The 24817-nt window shown below is 35.0% G+C and overlaps 2 protein-coding genes across 6 annotated transcripts in view; one reads left to right on the forward strand and one right to left on the reverse strand.

Annotated features, from left to right (window-relative positions):
• Positions 1-548, forward strand: part of LOC128989297 (TAF5-like RNA polymerase II p300/CBP-associated factor-associated factor 65 kDa subunit 5L) — a 28777-nt gene extending 28229 nt beyond the window's left edge. Inside the window, exon 13 of the mRNA XM_054411176.1 lies at positions 446-548. Within this exon, the coding sequence (XP_054267151.1) occupies positions 446-548 (103 nt within the window). The remainder of the gene's footprint in view (positions 1-445) is intronic.
• Positions 549-7064: 6516 nt separating this feature from the next.
• On the reverse strand, positions 7065-23346 carry LOC128989675 (RNA-binding protein lark-like). Of its 5 annotated transcripts, XR_008490464.1 has the most exons (10): positions 22993-23113; positions 18205-18355; positions 16785-17021; positions 15390-15529; positions 14465-14509; positions 13896-14004; positions 13297-13532; positions 12317-12361; positions 9519-9628; positions 7065-8024 (listed from the first exon to the last, which is right to left on the reverse strand). XR_008490464.1 is itself a non-coding variant. In XM_054411655.1 (9 exons), the coding sequence occupies exons 2-9, from the start codon at positions 18346-18348 to the stop codon at positions 7979-7981; spliced, it is 1002 nt and encodes a 333-aa protein (XP_054267630.1). In that variant the 5' UTR covers positions 18349-18355; positions 22993-23113; the 3' UTR covers positions 7065-7978. The 5 variants fall into 5 exon arrangements, 4 of the variants coding, with proteins under 4 accessions (XP_054267630.1, XP_054267631.1, XP_054267629.1 ...); XM_054411655.1 differs by lacking the exon at positions 9519-9628; XM_054411654.1 differs by lacking the exons at positions 7065-8024; positions 9519-9628; positions 22993-23113 and adding exons at positions 11559-11731; positions 23258-23346.
• Between the last annotated feature and the right edge of the window lie 1471 nt (positions 23347-24817).

Below are 24817 nucleotides of genomic sequence, written 5' to 3' on the forward strand. Positions count from 1 at the left end.
TCCAAAACTTGACAGAGAAAACGATGTTGACAGAGACATCGTTAACAAAAACAAAGAGCAGGGATAGTAAAAAAATAGCCTAGTCCCAGTTATGATTGTATCACTGTGGTATTCACTATTCTCGCTACATTCGTGGTTTTAGAAACATCTTAGGTCTTGTTATTTTGTTTTCAACCACTTTGAGATTAATTTCTATTTACACTTTTTAACAAATTGGTCTGAAATGTTAGTTTATACTTTTCTATTTTCAAGCAATAGAAGTGATTCAGCCCTTTCTACCTGTTCTACACAACTCTCGTCTATTGTAATAAATAGCTAATGAATGGCATTCATTCCAAGAGTAGCCTATAATTTGTTTTAGTTTTTTATACCATCTCACCACATTAATGTTTCCATATGTTGTAAGATTATGAAAACATGCATCATTGAATTCACACTGTTTCAGTGAGAACGCTGAGCCACCAGCCAAGTACTCGACTATTTGTTCGTCAATATTGAATCTACAATGTCTTCCAAGGGGTAACCTAGTGGCAGTAGGTACACAGTGACTCTGTAATCCCTTATTTGTAAATAATTTTTTTTAATGATTTTTACCATATTTGTTATTTTAACCTAACTAAACTTGAGACTATTATAGTTTATACTGAACTCTTCGGATAACTCATTGATATTTTGTTGTGTTATTGGTCAAATGTAACACCCAACATGTACTATGATATAAAAAGTTGGTACAAATTAAATTGTGATTGTTAGCTTCCTCCTTCCTATTAGCTCTAATGATGGTTGGAATGGCAAATGGATCTATTCTATTGAGTTTTTTTTATTTTGTACATGATTTTGGTACAGTAATAGTGCAAACATATTCATATTCAGGTCTTAAGGTAACAACTGTGTACAGCCATAAACTTATAGCCAAGTAGTCTGGCTGGTTTCGGTATAATACTCCAATATTAACACAATGGAACCTTGGTAACAAGTCACCCTTGATGACAAAGTGTTATCACTTTGAGTTCATTTAACCCTAATCACATTTTATTGCTAACTTTGATAACAAGTTAACCTTGATAACAAGTCTTATCTAATAATCCCCATGAGTTTTGTTATCGAGGTTCTACTGTAACCAGTTGGCCTGGCTCATTGAACATTTTATATTTTGAATGTTCTAGCATTCAAGTCAGTCACAAGTTCTATAAGGTTCAATAAATTATTGTTGTAAACTAGGCATGTTCTGTTCAAATTATTATTTCCAAACTCTGATTTAGAGCAAGGGAAGAACTATCGGCTGATTTTCTCTAGCTCTCTTATCAGTTCTCCTTTTGGCCACTATATGTGCTAGTTTCTCTATATAATTTATATTAACGATTTAAATCAGCTGTTTTTAGCGAATTTCCCTATAGGAAAGTAGCTATTACCGTAGGTCTCATGGTAAGACTTAGGCCTGGGACCGATTTACTTTTTCATTTTGATGTCCCCAGAGGCCAAAAACACCATTCGTTCAAATTTTTATATATGTATATATATATATATATATATGTGTCCGTGAACACGATAACTTGAGTAATTTTTATCCGATTTTGATGAAATTTGGTTTGAAGGTGTAAGGCGGGATAAACTTGAATGAGTTCGCGATCCAGCATGATCGGACCATGGGAACAGGATTTTATGGGGGGTTTTAGGAGGTAAAAATTGGTTTTTCTCACTTTTGACCCTCAAAACACAAAATTTTCCAATTTTTCTCTAAACCTTCTTAAAGAGCTTAAAAAAACAAACAATTCAGTATATCAAAGTGTTTTTGTACGGTTATTGGTTACGGAGAAAACTAAAAAAAATTTAAATTTAAAATTCCCATGTTATTCTTATGGAGAATATTGTAAAATGTTGTAGTTTGCTTGTTTATGGATATCTTTTGATCAAACTTGGCAAATATATCCATTTTATACAAAGCAATAATTATTTTACTTAAAACACACACTTTATTAGTTTCCTTGTAGCAGCAAACCTAGGTACTCGTTAAACCTAATGTTATTTAAATAGATCAATTGAAAATCAATTCAGCCAAATGGAAATTCGCTTAGACGGCAGATTTGCTGCGGCGGGGGTATTACTGCTAAACAATGAGCGCGTTCTGGGAACATGTACCGGTGCACAAAATGTGTCGTTCTGGGAGACCGGTGAGTTAACCTAGCTGACAGCTATTTCCTCTTTTTCCTCCACCGGTGCAAAAATTGTACGGTGCATAATACACCGGCGGATTCTGATTGGTCAGTTTCTTGGACAACAGCATGCAACTACGGCAAGATGGCGGGTCCATCGAATAATGTTCATTAGTTTTATAGGTTATGTTGCGCAATGAATGAATAATTTGTTCAATGAGGGGTTACGTAATAAACGAATAATTTTCAAATAATTATTCCATGAGGGCAAGTCTGTTTGTTTGATTTAAATATTATAAAGCAAATAGTAGGTGGATGTGTAAATCCAATGTGTACCGTAAACCGGTGACTAACCGTTCTGGGATACCAAGACTCTTGCCCCGGGGCGGACCGGTGTGTAAGTCACCGGTTAATCTGCACTGGTGCACCGGGACATGTTCCCAGAATGCGCCTAATGTAAATCTAAATATAAATAGCCATAAGCTAATTTTGCTGTTTTTAGCATAGTGTGGGTCTGACTTACGGGAGGTATAAGTGAGGAAACGATGACATCATAGTTTAGTTCAAAATTCCTCCGTGAACAGCGTTGTAGTAGAGAGCACAACGCGTAGTTTTTACTTCACTATTAGGCCTAGTTAATTATAAAATTAAACTGTCATAATCAAACCAACCAAACTTGCTGATATGAAAAAAATTGTTGACAAAAAGTTAGTGCTGCCAGCGGTATTCGAACCCGGCACCTTCGGATTATCAGCCCCGACACGCTATTCACTACACCACCGAGACCGATGACTGAATTCCGTATTGTTGCGGGAATGGTGTTCCCTCAAAAGGAGATCTGACAGCTGACGTCATCGAAGCCTCTTCTGTACCTCCCTTGAGTAAATACCCATAGTGTGTGTTTTACTGAACAGTAAACATAACCTTGAGAATTTAATTTTTTATATAAAACCTCATTTTTATAATTGGAAAAAGAATATTACCAGGAAATAGTTATTTTCCTACAGTCACCCGACAAAGTTGGCTTCCTTGTACTGTAATGTTTATAGTACCGAAAGCCGCTAATTGCTGCATATTTATACTTTGTCGTACAGTTTATACTTTGGCGCACATCAGGATTCCAACGAAACAACACAAAACAGCGTGATTGAGCGAAGCGAGCAGAGCGAGCGAAGCGAGCAGAGCGAGCGAAGCTCACTTTCCCTCACTTTGTAACTTCTTTGTAAGAGCATCAGAATGTAATGGCTTGACCAATTGATATAAAATTTGGCCAACAGCTAAAGAATACTGAGCACAATGTTTTGGTAAAAAGTATTTGCGAATTTCCTTCTGGATTTTATTTTACGGGTCACGCAATTTCGCTTGTTATTTTAATGTATGTAAGTTGAAAGAAAAATTATATTGGGTTTATGACATATGGGTTTATCTCGTTTCATTTAAATAAGATAAACATATGTTAATTGTTTGTAACTGTTTTGTTTACATTTCAATGTTTACTTTCATCCTAGGTTAAAGTTATAATGTAATAGTTTTATCAATGGAAGTAACAGTTTTGCTATATTTGTTTTGAGCATGCCTCAAAGCAAAAGGCCCAACGTAATATTGGTCGTCGCACCAATACCAATAATGCAAATATTGTAAGAGAGTGGTGTTGTGAACAAGAAGAACCAGATGAAGCAGTGGCGGAAGAAGCTGATAATGATAGACAGTTAGCTAATCAATTCCAACATGAATTAGATGCACTAAAATTTTACACTTGCACTAACTGTCATTGGCAACAACTAACAGCTTCAAACCAATCACCGATATGTTCGCGTTGTCGTTCAAATGCAACTAAATTCACGGCGTTAAATAATATGGATGTGTCAAGTGTCCCGAACGAATTCACTGACCTGACGATTGTAGAACAAATGTTGATTGCACGAGTCACATCCTGCTATGCCCATTTACAAAGTACAAGCAAATGGTCAGGATGGCCAGTTTCACTACAAAGGTACAGTATGAACTATCAGATAAATTTGTCATTCTTTAGAACTTAAATAATATCGGGCAAACAAACGGTGAATCTGTTGAAAGGGAACATATTGTAGGGTGTTAGCTGCTTTAGCCATTGACAATCTTTAAATAATGCTTCGCTCATTTATGCGTCTAAAGTGTAACGGCAGACCACCCTAGTTCTATTATGCACGTAATCCGTGTACGCTTGGAAATAGGTTGGCAACACTTAAAGAAAATAATACTATGAGCAGCTGATTGACTATTATAACTACGATTTAACCTGTAATTTCGTGTTTATAGTTTGTTCCCTTTTCGGTATTTCTGAATTTTGCTTTTAAACGTTTTCAAAACTCCAACGATCTCAATATACAAGAAAATACCTTTTAAGCATTTTTTAGGCGGGGAAACCACTGCAAATTACTAAAATATACGGAACTATTTTCTCAAGTTGCGGAGCACTTGCCGAGGAAAAAATAGCGGAGTGATACGGACCGGGGACTACTTTCTCTAGGGCACCTATTTGTGTTGCCAGCTGAACCTAACAACATGTTTTATAGTGTTTGAAAGACTAATTATTTATATGCTTTATAGTGACTGTAGGAAAAATATAATGTGTAACACGAGTGCAAAACGCATTTGCTGCACTCGAGATCATTCCGCACGAGCCTCTCGTGTGCAGCAAAGTGCCACTTTGCTCACTAGTTACACAAATAACTATTGTGCAACTAGTCTGGAAATGGCACTTAGCTGGCGAGTGTGGAAAGTTTCCCCAAGTGCAGCAAAGGCAGTTTGCACTCACGTTACACATTATATTATTCCTACAGTTACTATAAAAAAGCATAGAAATAATAGCCTTTCAAACACTGTACAACACATTTTTAGGTTAGTTTAAATCCAAACATTAAACAAAATGGAAAACGCTGCACCAGCTGATCGTAGTCGTAATATTGATTGTAAGTGTTGCCTACTTATTTTCAAGCGTTCACGAATTACGTGCCCAATAAAAGCACGCTGTTTTGTGTTGTTTGGTTGAAATACTGGTGTGCATCAAAAGTAAGTAGATGCAGCAATTAGCAACTTTCCGTGCTATAATCAGTGCAAGAAAGGCCACTTTGTCAACTGAAATACATTTTATTTTACTGAGGTCTGTCTGTATCTTGTGTATTTTTGCATCATGATGAAAAGTATCGTTCATTTGAGCAAAAGTGATTTTTCGGCTCTTGCCTCGTGCAAGAAACTCGCTCTCAAATTTGTGCTCCCGTGTTCAACTATGAAACTTAAGGGGCTCGGAAAATGCCACTTTCAGAACTAGTAATGAGATATACATGACGTGTGATGGTGTTTTATAAATAGCTAGTCCAATAATTTTATGTAAATTGATCAGCCTGCAGTAAATGTTCCAAGTCTTGTAAAAATACTTGTACTAAAGCGGTCCACACACTGGGGCACTTGTGCGCGCGAACAGCTCTACGCATGCGCCTCAATGTGTGGGTAAATGTGCCCATGCTCGCGACGCGCATGCGAGGTGCCTGGTGCCTGCCGCCGGACCTTCGAGCATCGTCACAAGTGTGCGAGCTTGTTATGATGCGCCAGTCTGTGGGAAACCAAGGCAGGTAGGTTCACGAACTAGCAGAGTACAAACCATAGCTGCACATACTGTAAATCGGGTACTACTAGGTCTGCGCCTGCGTGGCACAGTGTAACATTCACTGCCCCACGTGTTTTATTTGTCCTTGTTGTTTGGTTATTATTGACTTCTTTGTTGTGCGGTTAAGATGTCCTTTAATGGCAAAAGAAAGTTTTGGTCGAGTTTATTGAGCTTTATAGATCACAAAAATGTTCTTGAGACGTGAAAAGTGTAAACTTGTCAAACAAATAAATGAGAAAAGAAATTATGGAGCTATTGATAACAAAATGCAAGGGGGTGTTTCCTAACAGTAACGATAAGTTTGTGAAGACTGAAATTAACTCTTTGAGAGCTTAATATCGATGTGAGCCAAATAAACTAATTAAATCTAAGTCTATAACCCTAATAGGCTACTCTAAATACGACCCTTATACCCTTGTATTAAACCCTCATATTCTTTAATACCTTATTTCTCACTCTTTTAGGCCCATTAGTTATTGTAAACACAAAAACCATGATACAGTACATACAACTAATAACCTACCCTATAAATTAAAGTATAATCACGTCTGATGTATTTTTTGAAGGAAAATGTTATTCATTAGTGACTTTGCTTGCAACTTTAAAAAAATGTCCTTGTAAAAAAAACCAAAATGAAAAACTAATAGTAAAAATTAACATGGGGACGATACAAAGGAGTTTATTAGAATGATTTCAATATAACATATAATATATGTTGAATTTGCTGTTATAGCCCACTATTTGAAACGTCAAAGACGGTGGTGCGTGCGCATGTGTCTTTAGTGTGTGGTTACCAATTGAATCGCACATGTGCCTAGAGCCGCTCGCAGTCACCTCAACACCAGCCACGCAAGGCACATGCGCGCTAGTGTATGGGCCGCTTTAGACAACACATCAATTAATTTATGAGCCTAGAACTGTTAGTAGTTGAATAAAGGATAAGAACATATGGCTCGTTAACAAAACATTGAGGTTGTTTCTGCAAGGTAACGTTGAACTCAAAACATTCTTATATATATTTAATTTACTTTAAAAAATTATGTGACAAAAATATAAAATTTCAAGCATGTTTTAAAACTATGACTTAATTTTGAATTTTGTGTATTGTATAAAGAACGTTTAGGAAAATCTTCTTGCGCTTAGTAACACTTTTAAACTAATAGTTAAAGATTGGTTTTTAAATATACTAGGAAAGTATTTTTAACCTAAAATTAAAACGCAATTATGAAATACTTGGTAGGGAAGGAATTAATTATTAGATAGCTAAAAAAATATAACTTTTTAATTTTACATCTCTGGTCCAACTAAAAAAGTAAAAAGATCCTTAACATTAAAAACACATTACATGTAATACATACAATGACATTTTCTCAAATAGAGGGTGAAGTAAAATTACGACTTGAACCTGAAATAAATGTTGCTAGATCTTTTCAATTTAGACTAATAATCTGTATTACCAACCAATACGTTACACATTATATAAATGTGTAAATCTTAAATCTTGTTTATATTTTCTATTGTGTACCAGAATGATGAAATGTTCAATAAATGGGTAAGGTCATTTCAAGTTTGGTATTGCATAGCCTACCTCAGCCGATGATATCCGTCCGGAAAGTCTTCGGTCAGAGGAGAACATCTGCGGCCGGATGTTGTAAATATCGGAAAATCCGACATCGGAACGGCGGAAAGGAAAAATCACAACGCGACAACTGTTGTCTGTTTATTTATTTAATTAAGACAATAAAAGCAAACATTTGCTCGGTTACACATAAAAGCTTATTTTAAAACAACACATACAATATGTCCGAAAACGACTCTGAGTCAAGAAGCCGCACGGATCGCTATTGTACGAAACTACATTTATTACAATAAACCTACGAGAAAATATCAAAACCAATAAAATGTAACATTCTTTCATGGATTTATCAAAGCTTTTCGTGTATCCGATAGCTAAAAATAGTGTTTCCAGTGAAAATATCGTGATGGGAACATACAGTTACCTCACATCGATACAATAAAACTCAATAACAAACATGCAATGACTTATTTCTAATATCAACACGAAAGTGAAGATGTCTGGAAATTAATGTCTAAGTCCTATGGAACGGCCGTCCTTGACGATTTCAGTGCACGTCACGGGTTTCCGTACCGTTCACCGAGCAGTATCGGTCCGAGCAAGCTAATAGGGTGTGTACCGGCGCGGCGAACCTCCACGCAGGCCGATTCTATTGCAACACAAAGTTAACAAATTAATGTACAGAACCATAAAACATTGAGCATCTTACAACTAAAAATCAACCTTCGATATAGATATTTTAGCGCTTCAACAGTAATGGACCAAGAATAATAATTCTGTGGCCATATTCTGGGCGCTTTGTACATAGATATTCTGTGGAATACAAGATTATATTATCAAACCAGTGTGATACTGCAAAGATAAAAAAATACCACCAATTAAATAAAAATCTAATATTTAGTTTCTACAGTTGAGGACTGAGGAAAGTAGTACTGAGGAATATGTCAAATACTTGATAATTTTGAGCATTAAACAATGAACATATTGTACTTGTACACTAAAAATGGGGGAGTACTCTTTTAAGTTACAATGATATTTGAAACTGGTTACTGTTAAATAAATAATTTAAAGACAAAACTTTCTTCAAGTTCAAAGATTACTTAGCTGAAAATATAATTTGTGGACATAAAACTAGACATGATGTTTGAAGTCTTATTCAATAACAAATCATAACGTATGTTAAACATTGTGTTCAATACAATCTTTATCATATTTATCTTCCATGAAAACCATAACCCAAACAATCAGCTGTGTAATTAAATGATAGAACAATGTGCGAAGGATATGACTTATCATATTTTGAAGAAGCAATCCAAACAAACTCCATTGGTTCTTTAATCAGGAGACATAATAAATTGGTGTTCAAAAAGACTTTTATGCTTATTTAATGTACTCTCATAAGTTTTAACTATATAGAATAAAAACTCATTTGATAAATTCTTATCTATAATTTATTGTACTACTACCATTTATTACTCCATCCAACGATCGTGCCAGCACGGGCTTCTTTGATGCCATATAAAATGTTAAAAATTTCAAATAAATACAACAATACACATGATTTGCAGGCTTCTCCTGTTATGAGGAACAAATCCTAAATGACAATTACGCCTCATTGTCATTCAGAACACAAGCTAAGTTGAGGGTTGATTCCAGGATCGTAGAAAATGCAGAATCCAATCCAGGAGACATCTTGGTTTACTAACAGTGGTTTCAGTGGTTGCGTAGTCGTTTCATAATGTCAAACCGCTGACAAAATATAATGAAGAATACTGGCTATACTGAATATGACTAAACAACAAAAAACCGTATACAATATTAAATTACAATAAAAAGACGAACCGGAAAAAGGTTTACATTCAAATCGCATAGTAAAATAAATTTTAAAATTGTACATTGAAATCAAGGCAAACATTGTAATTTTTGTGGCCGGATAATATTAATCTTTTTTCAAAGGACTCAAATTTAAATGTGAAAATGGTTAACCGATACCACAACTTAAGTTTAGGAACACAAAAAAATACTAAGCATGCAAATTAATGAAGGAAATAAAGAATCTACAACACAGATGATGAAAACAAAATTTGTTCAATCAACATATTTAGGGTTATTTGCTAGTAGCCTATTACACTAGGAAACTCACCTGAGACGAATCGGAAAATTTCGTTATTGTTGATGTGAGAAAACTGCGTGCATATGTTTGCTTTAATGTTAACAGGTGACTAGTTGGTGAGCTGTTTCAAACACCTGAAACTGAAGTTTCAAGTTTGCTAGTAACTTAACCCTACGCCTTACAAATCTACATTTCCTAGTGTAATAGGATCAATCCGCATTCCATTACATAGGAAATTTATTTCTCTATCTGTATAGGTCGGTTACCTGTGGTTTAAAATATTAATTTACCCGATATAATTACAACTTAAATATGTAACAGATTAGTTTTTACCTAGAAAAATAATAGCGAACGTGATACACCATATGAAATTTCCAATGCTAATACTATTACGTAAGACAAAGTATAATAGGTAAACGATTTAATGACAATACTGCCGCCTAAAACATACCATGAAATATTTCCAGAAGAACAATAGTATCCGCCTACAACAATATTTTTAATATTCCCAATGACATAACTACCCGCCTACAACATAGCTTTTTTGACAATACTTTCGCCTATACTATATTTAATTTGACAGTTTTGCGATGATGATACTATCCGCCAAGAAACATAATACACTATGTAATATTTTTTATAACAATAATAAAACATAATAGCTTACATAAGTTGCAATTTTGTGATATTGTAACCGTCTAACACATAACACACACATTAAAATTTACGATGACAATACCCGCTTAAAACATAATAACCTAGTCTAAATACCTAAAAATAATAATAGCCTTAGAGGAATTTAATAAATAATTATAACACGCAACAAAATTGAACAAATCAGTCACAAAACATTGGTATTGAGTATCAAGACAGTGTAAATTTTAGCTAAGAATTCTTATATTCATATTTGATTCAAATGTGAATATAACAACTATTCAATATTTTGAAATAAATTTGAACCGGCAATTTGGATAACAATTCGACAGACAAACAAAGGATCAATTCCAACTTTTAACTCTAGTATGATTTACAATTTACTACAATTAACCAACCTAGTGCTTTAAAATCTTAAATGACGTAATGTGTGTGCCTAAGCAAAATTGTGATGGAATCAAAAACTTTACAATCATCTTAAATTTTAAACCCGAGACAGTAAAACAATCAAAGTATATATTTAACCGGGTCTTATTATCCTCATTTTTTTCAAACGTCATCACAAAACATTGGTTGTGGAATTTGTCAGTTAAAAGATTTCAACAATCAATGCATGAGCCTAATATTATAAAACTTTTGTTAGCCTATAAAAGTCTAAAATTACAAAAACATAACGTAACAGGATTTAACCTTCAGAACCCATTTGTGGATTTAATTATGAAATCCCAAGAATGGTGGTAGGCCTATATACTTGAAAATAAAGTATTAATCTACACCATAGGTTTTATCTTCTGATAACCTAATAAAGTTGAACTCCAATTACCCAAACTCCAACAATCCGAATCGGCAATTATCTTTATCACTTACAGAAAGAGTTTTTGAAACAGTAATAAGGATCATTATTAAAGAAAGGCAGAAGCCGTGATCGCAGAAAATCCAAAACCGCTCCGGTGGTCGTTTAGTTTCAAACGTCATGTTTCCAAAATCGCGGCAAAATCTTCCGTAGTCTTGTAGACATTATCAGAGTTGACGGAAAATCATAATAGTCCTCTGCGATTGCAACAAATCACAAAATCTCCGCAGATGCGTTCTGCAATCGCAATAGCTCAACACGGCTTTTTTCTGTAAATATTTCCGAATTTCAGTACAAATCTGAATTTTTTATTATCGAAATGTGGTACAGTCCCAATTGATTCGATGATTGGAGTTCTACTTTAAAAGGAAGCCCTATTTACAGCTATCATATACCATAGGTAGTTAGTTGGACCAATGTCTTCTATGTACATTCCTACTTCATATTATTGAAAATAAACATCCCAAACAAAACATATAGTCTATTTGCTGCTCTAAAAACTAATTGAGTTTAAATTAATATCCATACTAACAATTTAATCCAATCAATAAAGTAAAAAAGCATATTTTAAAAGATTTTATTTAAAACAGAGTGAAATAAAACGTATTTGGTGGCAGTAAAAGGAGAGTATCAGTTCCAAATTCCGTTGGTTTGGAGTTTTGACTTGGACATGAAAGAGGAAGCAAAGTTGGGCATGGATTTTCTGGAGACAGGAAACTTTGGGAGAGAAGCAAGGCTGGAAAAGTTTTAACAAGAATTAAAATAGTTTTGAACAGGAGAACGTGTGAGATGTGTTTGAAAATGAAAAAAATAGAAACACCATACCCAGAGCCTAGTAGGCTAAAAGGTCAGTTAAAAAAGTGTCAAAATGTATGCTAGAAAAACCTAGGACTTGAAGAAATAAGAAAACATATTATAATAAACCCATGCATTTCCTAAATAAGATTCAAAAAGCAAAAAACTTATTTTTGTTATTAAAAAAACTTACAAATAACACAAATAATGTTATCACAGCAACTACTCCATATCAGTCTTGACTTTAAAGGTTTGGTATTTATTGATCAGCCGGGAATACAACTACTTAACCAAACTTGATGAAAACATGAATGTTTTCTATTCCCTAATAAAATTTAAATAATTAAGTAGGTGAAATATATTACTCTATGATATAGGTCTCCATCTTTAACAGCATGTTTTCATAAGGGCAATCTCCAACATTCCCAACAATATCCTGAAGGAAACGTTCTTTCTTAAAATTGTTTGTTTACTTTTTAGAGGATAAGGAACAACTTTGAATCTCAAAAAATCAAATATAACTTACCTGCGATCATCATAAGAATCTCTTGTGTAGTCGTCATAAGGATGGCTGTAAATAAAGAATATTCAGATAATGGAAGACCTTACTAGTTTTGTCCAATTTTGTTCTTTTTAAGGTTTTTAAAATAAATATAGCTGTCAAAAAAGTTGTTTGGTAAGTGTTTTGCTAACCCCTTCAAAACATGGTTTAAACCTTTTTTATTACTGTGTAGGCCTACTGATCTCCACAATAATTAGTTGCTAGTTTGTGCACAGATATATAATACATTTCATTACTACTTCTACTAGGGGTTTAAAAATAAAGACCCCATATAGCCTATTAAAAAATAATAATAACAATTATATTTTACAACAAATTAATATGAGAAGAAAATAAAGTTGGGGTAAAATTACTTTAGTTGAGATTCACAAAAACTCTGCAATTTTGACATGTTAATATTAATTAGGTATTTTTTAGGTTATTTATTATGATTATTCTTTAACTTAAACTTCAAGAATGATTGTTTTAAAAGAACGATATGCAGTCTTGTTAGGTCAAAAGAAGTAGAGTTTAAATTAAAACAGTTTAATTCTACTACTTTATGTACAATCTATTTAATATTTTATGTGAATTTCCTGTACAGGGAGCTATTTAAATCATTTCCATTACGTAAACAGTCGACGTTGTTACAATCTAAAGTGGAATTTTCATAACATAAAACAATTACTGTACTGTAGTAACCGCCACTGGAAATAATCAACCAATTTATCAGAGGTTAGGCCTACTATCGCAACTTAGTAGTGACACAGTAAAATGTAAACTCTTGGATAGATCATTTAAGAAAGCTCAAAGCGTGAACACTAGTTCTTGCAGCTATGCATCTGTAATCCGTGAAAAAAAAACATATTGGCTTACAAGAAATGACCGAATAAACTAATTACCATTAAAACCGAGGCCAGATATCAGGGGTTTTACTGAATGCTGCTTTACTTAATGATACTAACCCGTATCTGTCAGATGAAGATGGCGGTGGAGACCTGCGACTGAACATGTAGTCGCTGGCTCTGTCGTACGAGTCAGGTGGTCCACGCATGCCGAGGGGCCGAGACATGGATGGAGGAGGGAGAAAGTCTCTTCTTGGTCCCAAGTCTCGTGGAGGGAGAGGGGGGAAACGTCTGTCAAACTCCCTGTCATCGTACCTACCGCCAGCCCTGTCGTAGTATCTGTCGTAGTAGCTGTCCTGGAAATCAAATTGTATCTTCTTGTCAAAAAAAGGAAAAATTAAAACTAAAACTATTCATAGCCTATAGAAGGGATTTTCCAAATGTCAAATTCAGCAGCTGAATACGCCTGCGGAAATGCTTATGTTGTGGGAGTCTTTTAGTGCCTGTGTTTTTCAGGAAGAGCATTTTCCTTCTATAATAGCAATACCTCGTCAATTGCAGAGCAAGTTTATTTATTAGTAGACAATTTTCAATAGATGATTAATTAGCTATCAAAGATAAAGCTATGAATCTGTGTATCACCAAACCTTAATATGTTATATTAATGACTAAAATGAATTGGGATCTGAATAATTATTAAGTGATAGGAGTTTTTTTACCTTGCCAAACCCTCCGCTGAGCATTCGGTCTCTCAAGAAAGGTGGTGGTGGGGGAGGTGGGTACGGGTCCCGTCCGTACATTCTGTCCCTGAACCTATCTGGTCCCATCCTGAAATGTTATTTAACCTTTATAAACCTTTAAAATTCAAGTAAAGTAAATCTACTGAACCATTTCCTAAACCAATGTTTAGAACCAAAATAAAAAAGTATGACTGATTGAACTGTTGTAATTTAAATTTTACGATATTTGATGCTGGCACAGAAATAATTTTGTCAAGCAAATATCAAGTTTTAATACAAATGAATGTAAAAAAATCTAAAACCTTTGACTGTTGATACAAGATGTTCATCCCCCTTGTTAATGTTGTCACCAGTTTTTTAAAAGAAACGGACGTAATCGAGTTCCCAACAGATTGCCCTGATGTAAATGACCGATTTCTGTCGATCACGTCACTATTAGGACTTTATGTATATTATCTGTTATGTCCCATCAACTATCTCGGCATCCAAAAATAAGGTTGGACACCCTGATATATGTTAGGTGTTATACACATACTCCAAATACTCACCCAGTTTTGGGGCACTCCTTTGACCAATGTCCTCCTCGGCCACACCTAGCAACAATTGACTTTTTAAAACTTTATACATACGAGTCTTTTCAAAGAAATGTTATGCCTTGTATCATACGATCTATAGCAAGTGACAGGTAGACCTCGCTTGACATGGTCCCAGATTGCACAATTTCAAAAGTTACACATACAAAAAAATTTTACAGTACAGTGAGAATTGTTTTAAGCTGGCAGCAGTCTATGAACAGTTCTCGCTTTTTATGGTTTCACTTTGAGCGGCACTTTACGGATATGCATCTAGCGAGGACTACCACTTTAGTTGGGTGCCACTAGTCTAGTGGTCAGAGAGTGAAACTTTTAGGTTGGAGTTCAAATATCACCAATCACCACTTTCTTTTGCTATGTGTAATACGGTGAGCCGGTTAAGTTGTAGACCCATCAATCCAAGAAAAAAATGAAAATCTATCTCTCAGGCCAGGAAAACTAAGGTCCAGGAGATGTTCTAGCAGTACCCAAAAAAAGACTAGTAGGCCTACGTTAATTTTTTCCTCTCAAAGTAAAATTATTATCAGTCTTATATAAACCTAGAATCAGAATTAGGAAGTACGCCTGTAAAAATTCTACTATAGTTTACTCTGATTTTAAGCAGACCTGTGGAAAAATAAATTTAATTAAGTAATTTATGTTACCACCCACAAAACTACACAAAAAACACTTAACGCTACAAATTTTACCCTGTTAGACTAGTGAGTTGTTGATTATGCATGTTAAGAGTATAGGTACCTAAAAGGGAAGAAAACAACCCAAATTACATTGCTCTGTGATTCTGAATCCTCTACACACATGTGTAGGTAGAGGATATACTTAGCCTATTAAGCCTACTGTAGATGAAAGCCTAGTACCGTAGCGGGTAAGATTGACTAACCTGTAACATTGCTCAGGGTTGCCCATACCCGGCCTCTGACGAACCTTACTTGTGGACACCTGAACCTTCATCGCCTGTCCATCCACCATTGATCCATTCAACTCCTCAATCAGTTTGTTTACGTCTGTGCAATCAATGTGCTGAGAAAAAATACAACTGTCATTAACCTAATAGAAACAAACCCCAATTATGACTAATTTTAAATGTCCTCAAATGAATGTAGACTGTAGAGTTTAGTAACATTTATCAAACTAGTGAGTATCAACCACTCATAATCGAGCATCTTAGGCCAGTGCCACAATATCCTGTTCAGCGGGATGCGGTTGAGCGGGATGCGTTTTTACCGCATTGACATTACCCTGCCACACCTTACAACTCTACCGCAACATACCCACTTCGAGTGAAGAGTGTGAGCATCAAATGCTGAGCACTGTTGATAGCAACAACAGTAGGGTAAAAACACGTGTCACAACCGGATGGTGTGGCTGCTCTCATTTAACTGCATTTTTGTGTTTTGCCGTTTGTCCCGTCGTCCCGCTATGTCGCAGCATGCATACGATGGATCCCGTCGACACATTACAACCGCGCCCATTAAAACCCATGAGTTTGAATATCCCACCAAACGGATCCCGTTTGATTGGACCGGCGAAACGGGATAGTGTGGCGCCGGCCTTAAGGTGATACGTCAGTGCTCTTTACCTAAACTCTTATTTGGCATTCACTTACCGGTACTATTTTTAAATTCTGTGATTTTAGTTCTTGGAAGTATGTTTTACATCAAAAAACTTTCTAGCAGCATTGGATTGTAACTTAACTTGGGCTACACCTGTATGACAGTTACATTGATTGCATGATTTCTAAACGAAGGAGTTGCATAATAAATTACATGGTCTACTTGAGAATAATTTTGAAGAAATTTCCAGTAGCCTAAATTTACGAATGTGTCCGTTTAATTAGGCCTAGCTGACTAAATGTTAAAAATATGTTCAGAAATTACATACTAGACCTAAGTTACTTCCCAATAACAGAACTAGTTTCTACTACTGTACCAAGAATTTTAACAATTTGATTAACAAAACAAACAATAGCCTAAACATCAAATCAAAATGGTTAAGTATTGGCAGTACATTTCATGAAGGATTGATAGTAGGCCTAACAACATCAATCTTAGGGAGAGTTTTTTTTAAATTATTTATTAGGCCTAAGTACGATAAATAAAAGGATTAGAGTAGCCTATGGTAAGTTAGGCCTATGATGATAGAGATAGAGATTTAGGAAATGAATGGGACGAGTAGGCCTACATCATATTCAACAACATAGCCAAACATTTATAAGAGTTATCCAACTCATGTGTCTAATGCATGGTTATTAAAACAATTTAAGTTAGCTACTTACCACAAAGCCGTAGTTGCGTACAATATCACATTCCACAACTGTGCCATATTTGGCAAAAAGCAGGCGGACCTGTGGAGCTCTTGTGTTGTCAGACAGATTACCCACAAATATTTTAGTCGTCGGAGTGTTAGGTCCCTTCCTGCTTGTAGCAGCCTCCACTTTCATTGCAGTTCCATGTACAATGTAGCCGTTGAGGTTTTGGATAGCATCCCGTCCATTTTCTTCATTTTCCATGTGCTATAATTAAAAATACCTATCATTAGCTTGAATGTTACCAAACAAAGAGAATTTTAGTAATAGGCCTTAGCCTACAAACAATTTGTTTAGCACAGGTAAGGTATTTAATAACATCCAAAAGACCAGCTTAGCTTTGCAAAATAATCAATTAAATGCCAATTTTATAAATATGCATAATAAACCACCCTTGCATAACTTATTCACCTGCCGTTTGAGAACATTATTAGCTACCACAATCACAGTTTCTAACAATCATGAGGTCATCATCATTCATTCCCGTGATCGCAGCAAATCCTATTCATTTCCCACTGAGTTGACATTGTCATCAACTCCTGAAAATTGCACAACAACCTAACTTACTGAACTGAAAACAGCAAAACCGACCCATCCCTAGTATCCAACTATCTACAAACACAAATTGCAGACTGATTTAGTTCGAGTGAGTTGAAAAATTTGATCATTAGGTTTCTTTGAAGTGCTGCCAATAGGGCCTAGTCCTACAGAAATTCAATTTGCTTAGCCTACTCTAGCCTTTAGAGGCCTAAGTAGTAAATGTGACAAGTGAGTTAACTAGAGTTGAATGCGGACTCCAGTCAGTTTGTTTTCAACTCGAGTAAACCATCTTTATCGAGTCGGACCTGAACTCACATGATTAAATTCTATAGAGGCCGAAACGCCCAAGTTGAGTAATTTTTTCTATACAGATACAGCGTTGAATAAGCTTGTAAACCATCACAAACTCATGTGGGGACTGCTGAACTTAAGTTAGTATACGAATTTGAGAAACTTATTAACTCAATTCCAAAAACTGTATCTAATTACAGTAACTTATACTGGTTGAGCGAGTGAAGACTCTCAGAACAAACACGTCGTTGGCCGATAGTGAGTAGGGGGACTCACTCTGTTAAAATTGTAACTTAGTTGAGTGTGACTCATACCAAAACCGGTTACACTTGAACCAGAAAAGACAAAAAAACCTCAGAACCATCCTAGATTGGTCCTCAACTCCATCACATCACAAATTAGGGTAGGTACGCCTTAAGTACGGTAAAGTTAGATATTTTAAAAATTTGTCCAAGCCTTCTGATGATCTTTTTGAACCTCTTTTAAGGACTTAAACAATTTAGGCTTGATAGGTAAGCAGCCAAGACAAAATTTAACAAACTTAAACAATTATTCTTACCACAAATCCATAGTTTTTTACAACATCACATTCTACAACTTTCCCATATTTCTCAAACAAGGGTTTTATGTCAGCTGCAACTGTTTTGTCAGATAAATTACCAACAAATATCTTGAATGTGCCAACACTACTGAAGCCCGGCATCTTCACCCTGCAAACAATATTAAATCAACTTAAAATAATATTTAAATTAAAATATTAACTTAGACCTATTAAGTTAGCCTAGCTAGAAATTAAGTCATTTATGTTGATAAAAACTACCTTGAGAGAACTTTTTTAAACACTTAGACTAACTTTTAAGTTATGATTCCGTAATGAAAGGAAACTAACATAACATCTACATTTCTTAACTTACTTAGGCCTACTTAGTTTTTGCAAGGAAAGTGTTAGGCTAGTTATTAAAACTTAGGCTATTTTTTTATGAAAGAACATCTAGGCTATGTAACAAGTTTTATTCTCATAGCCTAGATGAAAGATCAATAACTTATAGTTAAACTTAACTACAGTAGAACTCCGATTATCCGAATCAATAGGGACCAGACCCCATTCGGATAATCAAAAATTCGGATAATCGGAGTTTTACCGGAATTCCGGGAATTTTAAAGAAAAATCCTCATTTTCGGTACTAAGTGAACTTTTAATTAATAATAATTTAAATCAGAACATTTTTACAGTTTACAATGCTCATAGTACAAGTGTTCTACATGTTATTAAGTCAATAGTGTTCCATCAAAGTCCAAAATTGGCTAAATGTGTTTAATAACAATTCTTTGATATTTTGCAAAACTTATTACTGTAAGTAGCTTTACGTTTTTAAAATTGTTGAAATAAGCGATTCGGATAATTGGAGATTCGGTTAATTGGAGTTCGGATAATTGGAGTTCTACTGTATCTAATTGAGCGGAGTGAGCGGAGCTCTTTGAGATCGGACCTTATGCAAACTATGTAATCAATTAACTCAATAACGGCTGAACATATTGAATTTAACTTACCAGGGGTATTTCGACAAATATTTTTGATGTTACTAAACAAACAAATTTCAATTTGATAATACCTGTACACTTTTAGACTGACATAAAATTTGCAATCTTTAACATTAGTCTTATGGGTTGCCATGTTGGTTACCGTACGAGATAACAACGTAGATGTAAACAAATAATCGTAGCGTATGCGACTCGACATTGTGTACGGGCCACCTCAGCTTGCACATGCGCAGATGGCCTAGGTACAGTTCCTAGGGTAACTGCTTGTAATTACAAAAGACAGTACAAAAGAAAAGGACAGTCCGATGAATACCATTAAGCATTGATTAATAATGCAGTACACAGATTCACATTACTAATTACTGTCAGCCTTATAAAAGCAAATTATTTCTTTTGATGATTCTTATTTCTATTAGTTGTGTAGCAAATATAGAAAATCTTCATTATTGAAAATTATAGAAACTGCATTTCTGAAGCAGATATTCAGTACTGTATTTTCAAATGTTGATAACAGTAGCCTATCCTATAAGTTAAACACAGTTGCTAGGCCTGTACTGAAGTCAAGTTGCGACTATAGTAATTATTAAATAAATACCTAGGCTTATATAGAAGTCCACTTTTAACTAAGGTGTGCAAATAATTGGCTATGCATGTACAGTTACGATTACGATGCGTATGCATACTAGCCTAGACTACTACTAGGCCTGTACGGAAGTTCAGTAGTGAACTTACAATTATTTAAGTAAATATTTAACTAAGTTTGTATAGAAGTCCACTTTTAACTAAGGTGTGTAAATAATTGGCTAGGCCTGTACAGTTACGATACCGGTACGTGGGCATACTAGCCTAGACTGCTAGGCCTGTACAGAAGTTCAGTAGTTACAACTATTTAAGTAAATATTTAACTAAGCTTGTATTGAAGTCTATTTTAGCTTAAACGAATAAATAAAGAAACAGAGTAACGATTAGAAAAGTAGGCCATTAACTAATTAGCCTAGACTGCTTGGCCTGTACGGGAGTACAGTTATAACTAGGCACCATATGATAATCGATATTCCTCCTTTTTCTCTTGATAAGATTAATTATTGCAGCCAACAGAACTAGCATGTTGGTATTTTAATGTCAGGTTGGATATTTACTACAATCCAACAGGTTTTACATAAACACAACCAACTCAACTAGGCCTACTTCCTTTAAACTGAATGGTGTCAAATGTTCTCGAAGGCAATTTCCACTAAATCTTGCCTGTGCGATTTCAGTAGCCTACATCGCAGCCAAGCTGCATACTGGTACTGTATATCAGGCTGTGGTGGACCTAGGAAAGTCAGAATTTTCCCTCGGCTTGACTTCAATGTAGCATTAGGAGTTATAACCATCGAGGTGATAAATAAGAGCAGCAAATGGCAAGCAAAGAAAACGAGATTGAAAGACTCAAGAAAATTGCTTATAATAGGCTTGAATAATGAGGTTTGTATTGATCAATAAAATTCACTTTTGTTTTTATGTTGTAATCCATAATATATTTGGAAACAACAAATTGTATTTTTAAAGAAGGTTAGGGGCCTATTTGTTTATATCGATGCTTGCTTACTCCGCTCAATTGGCGGACCTGAGGCCACATGCCTAGTAGATTAGGCCTCTACTTATTAGAAATAGCAATTGATATATAGCCTATTGTTATTTTCATTTCGTTGTTTGGTATTCCGCTTATCTACCCAAGAATATGCCAACATAAGTACATAAGTAAATTAGTTTATGTCTGTAAAACAGTAAAAAATTAAAAATCAGTAAAATAGGCAGAGCCTCCAACTTAACTTAAGTTATGTTGTACCCTGCATCCCCTTTTAATCCCCATACATAGCTTGGTTGCACTTAAGTTTACATCCTACATCCTACATTATAGGCTACATTAACTACCATCTGATTATTAAGTGAAACTGTTCTAAACTAAACCTAATCTTAACCAAACTGCAGTATGTGAGTAAATGTAGAACGTAAACTAAAGTGCAGCCAATATCAGCTATAGTAGGCTAAGTTAAGTTATCTAAGTATAAAATCTAAGTTAGGCCTACATTATAATTTAACTTACTGAAGTTAGCCTATTCTTTTCCAAGACGATTGGTAATAAAAACAAAGCTAATTATTCTTAAAAACTTAATTAGCACTTGACAACTTAATCAGCACTTGACCGGTCCCTTTCAAAGCGTAGAAAAATTCCAGCGTGACCCAAAAACCCAAAACGAAGTGACTATTGGCATGTCAAAATGACATCACAGCCCGATCCCGTTGCAGTTCAAGTATTACAAAATAATGCAAAGGGAACAGTTATTCTTACCTTATTCTAGAAATAAGTCATTTGAATTAACATAACTTACATAGGCTAACTTAACTTACTTAGGTAGGCTACTCACTCAAAATTTTGCTATTTTGAAGCTTTAAAAGAATTTATTTCAAAAAAGAAAAAGACGAGCGTAACTTATTCAGTTAAGGATTGAACGTTCTAAAAGAGTCGATGGAGAGCAAAAGCCATTTTCTGCTATCATTAACTTAGGAATTTTTGAAATGTTACAGAAAGTTTTACAAACTGAAGTTAACTTAAGTTAAGTTAGGTTGTTTCATTTCAGAATTCTACTATCAAACAGAATTTTGAAATGTTACAGCAAGTTTGGTTAGATTAGATTAGGTTAGTAACAGTCTCATTTCACATAAGCTGCGGGCAGATAACCTAACGTGAAATTGATTCCATCTATTTCGGCTAATGAGGTTTAGAGGGACTAAGGGACCGTTCCTAATAACTTACTAGGCCTAGGTTTTCTTTGTGTGCAACCTGTTCCCAAACTAAGAGTACCAAATTAGGTGGGTACACTTCCATATATGTTGGCACAAACAACCGAATGAAAATAATTCGATATATCGATTTGTTGTCGGTCGTTTGGTTAGTTAGGCCTAGGCCCTAGGTTAGGTTAAACTTACCTAACTAACCAAACGATAAGTTATATCGAATCAAACAATCGAATAATCAATATTATGGTAGGCCTACTTCAGTATTAAACGGAGGCCACATTTTGTCAGCGCGCTGCGGCGGTTATGTTAGGTTGGGTTATCGTAAATATTATGTGTGTAGGACTTTCCTCGCTTCGTTATGAATCGAACGATACTTTCTATTATGATAACCCAACCTAACATAACCGCCGCAGCGCGCTGACAAAATGTGGCCTCCGTTTAATACTGAAGTACCAATATTACTTACTCATTCGGTTGTTTGTGCCAACAGACATGGAAGTGTACCCGATTCGGTTAATGTGGCGCCATTTGGAATAGACATGCGTGGTAGTGGCGCACGTCTGACATGCGAATAGCTCTGCCAACCCAAAATAAAAGCTAGGCATAGGCTACATAGGGAATCAATAGGCCTAGGCCTAGGCCTACTAATATTTTAAAAGTTAAGGATTGTATAAGTCAATGACAGTCTAAGTTTAGTCTACTACTAGGCCTAGGCCTAGGCCTATTACTAGCTTACCATAAACTTAACTTAGGCCTACACTTTTCTTGCTTGTTCATATTAGAATAAGAAACTGTTGACATATCCTAAGCTAGGCCTATTGCGTTGTTTTTTGCCTAATGGAATAAGATATTTTGATTTTGAAAGCGAGACTTGCTTTAAAGCAAATTGTCAATAATTTTCTTATTAACTTAGATTCAAAGAAGTTAGAGGTCAGCTAAGTACCCTATGGTTATAAAATGTATTTTCTAGCCTTTTAACCCATAAGTTCGATGTAATTTATATAAATCATGATTACAGCACCTGCTACAATAATGGTAAACCAATAGGTAGACTAACCACAATGATAAATATCAAAACATTTTAAAGGTTCGGTTCATAATAAGAAAATTGCATGCGACAAGCCAACCCAGCAATGGCTTCGTCGATGCCGGTTTGATTCGGGGAGTCCAAAGAGACTATTCATCGGTCGGTTAGCTTTTAACTTATTACTAGACTAGCCTGTCTTAGTTTGTAGAAAATTATTTAACTAGATAGACAAAATAGTGGTTTATAGTTCTTTACAAACCTGAAGCTAAACTTCTATTGTGAAAAGAACAATCGTTTGCACAAAACCCGAACTGAACCTGTGTTGTAAAATTGTAAAGGAAAACGTCGTCAAACGACGCAAGAAGACGCAAGACGCAATTCACTAATTCAGTTCAGTTCAGTTCGCTCGCTCGCTCTAGTGGTAGAAAAAGAAAGAAAAGGAAAAGAAAAAGACTAATTAAACAACCAAACCAAACAACTGGATTTTCTTTGACGCTGACGCGTTGAAGATTTTTTTTGTAACATTTTATTTAATTTACAATCTTGTTCAACAAAAATAGAACAATAAGCAAATATGATCAAATTTGAACACAGTAGCATAGACTAACCAACACAAGTAGACTTCTCATCCCATTGTAAATTTTGAAGCACGTTTTTCGTGTCTAGTTCATGTGCGTGACACAAAGGCGCTAGTGTCGATGAAACTTTGTTTCCATTATTTTAGGGTTAATTTCTTGATTTGTGCTTTACTGTTTGGTTATATAACTAGGGGACAATTTATTGTTTATGATTAGATCGTATTATTTGGTTAAACGAGGTTTTAATTGGCTGTAATAACGGGAAACAAATTGTAAACAAAACACGACCTCTACATAAACCGTACATGAACTAACAATAAAATTGTCTTCAGCTGTTCCATAAGGATGAGAAATCTACTAAGGGAGTGGAGTATGTTTTATCTAAGGGAGTGGAGTATGTTTTATCTATGACAGTAGTTAGTCTTTATCCAACAATAAAGCTAACACACAAACTTTGCATATAGGCACAAAGTTTAAAGTCCATAAATCTCTAAAAACAACTACTCAGGTCCAAAACATGGCATCTTTTCAATCTATATATACAGTTGCTGTTAATGCTGTTGTCCAACAAATTCAAAGCAATGTAGTTGGGATGGTACTCTAATTTCTTTAAGTATTTATTTGGCACTTAAACTTGAAATTTCTTCTTTTACCGTTGGGGTTCGACTGTCTCTATGGAGCACTTCGTTGTTAACGAACCATGGTGCCTGAAGAATGTGCCTTATAGTCCGGTGGCTTAGTGTAATTACCGTTACATGGTGGATAAAAGCATCAAATTTGGTATGAAGGTACCTTAGGGTATACTAATAAATTTTATCCTAGGAGCCCTTTTAAAATTCTAAATATTTCCACACACGACACCAAAATCCAAAATGGCCGACAAATACGACAAAAATTACCTTTAAAACAATCCATTCTCCTGTTAACTCTTAAATATAACTTAAATCCAACCAAGACTCTACAATACAAACCGGAGACATACTAAATTATATGAAAGAAATCTTATGTGTGTCTGTGTGTGAGTGGGTGGGGGTATGTGTGTGAGTATTTATGTAACGAAACCTGTACTGGACATTGCGCAAATAGGGTCAAACCAATTTACTGCAAATTTGGTGTGGACTTTGTTAGTATCATATGTCAACATTTAGATCTGTTTCCTTTTATTTATCTATTTTTATAATTTCATTTGGTTTATTTTTACAATTTTCATCTATTTTTTTTATATATCTACAGAGTTAGGC

The sequence above is a fragment of the Macrosteles quadrilineatus genome, unplaced genomic scaffold (genome assembly GCF_028750875.1).
Source record: "Macrosteles quadrilineatus isolate MER2022 unplaced genomic scaffold, UCM_ALF_1.0 Scaffold_3__2_contigs__length_128488019, whole genome shotgun sequence".
Lineage (NCBI taxonomy): Eukaryota > Metazoa > Arthropoda > Insecta > Hemiptera > Cicadellidae > Macrosteles > Macrosteles quadrilineatus.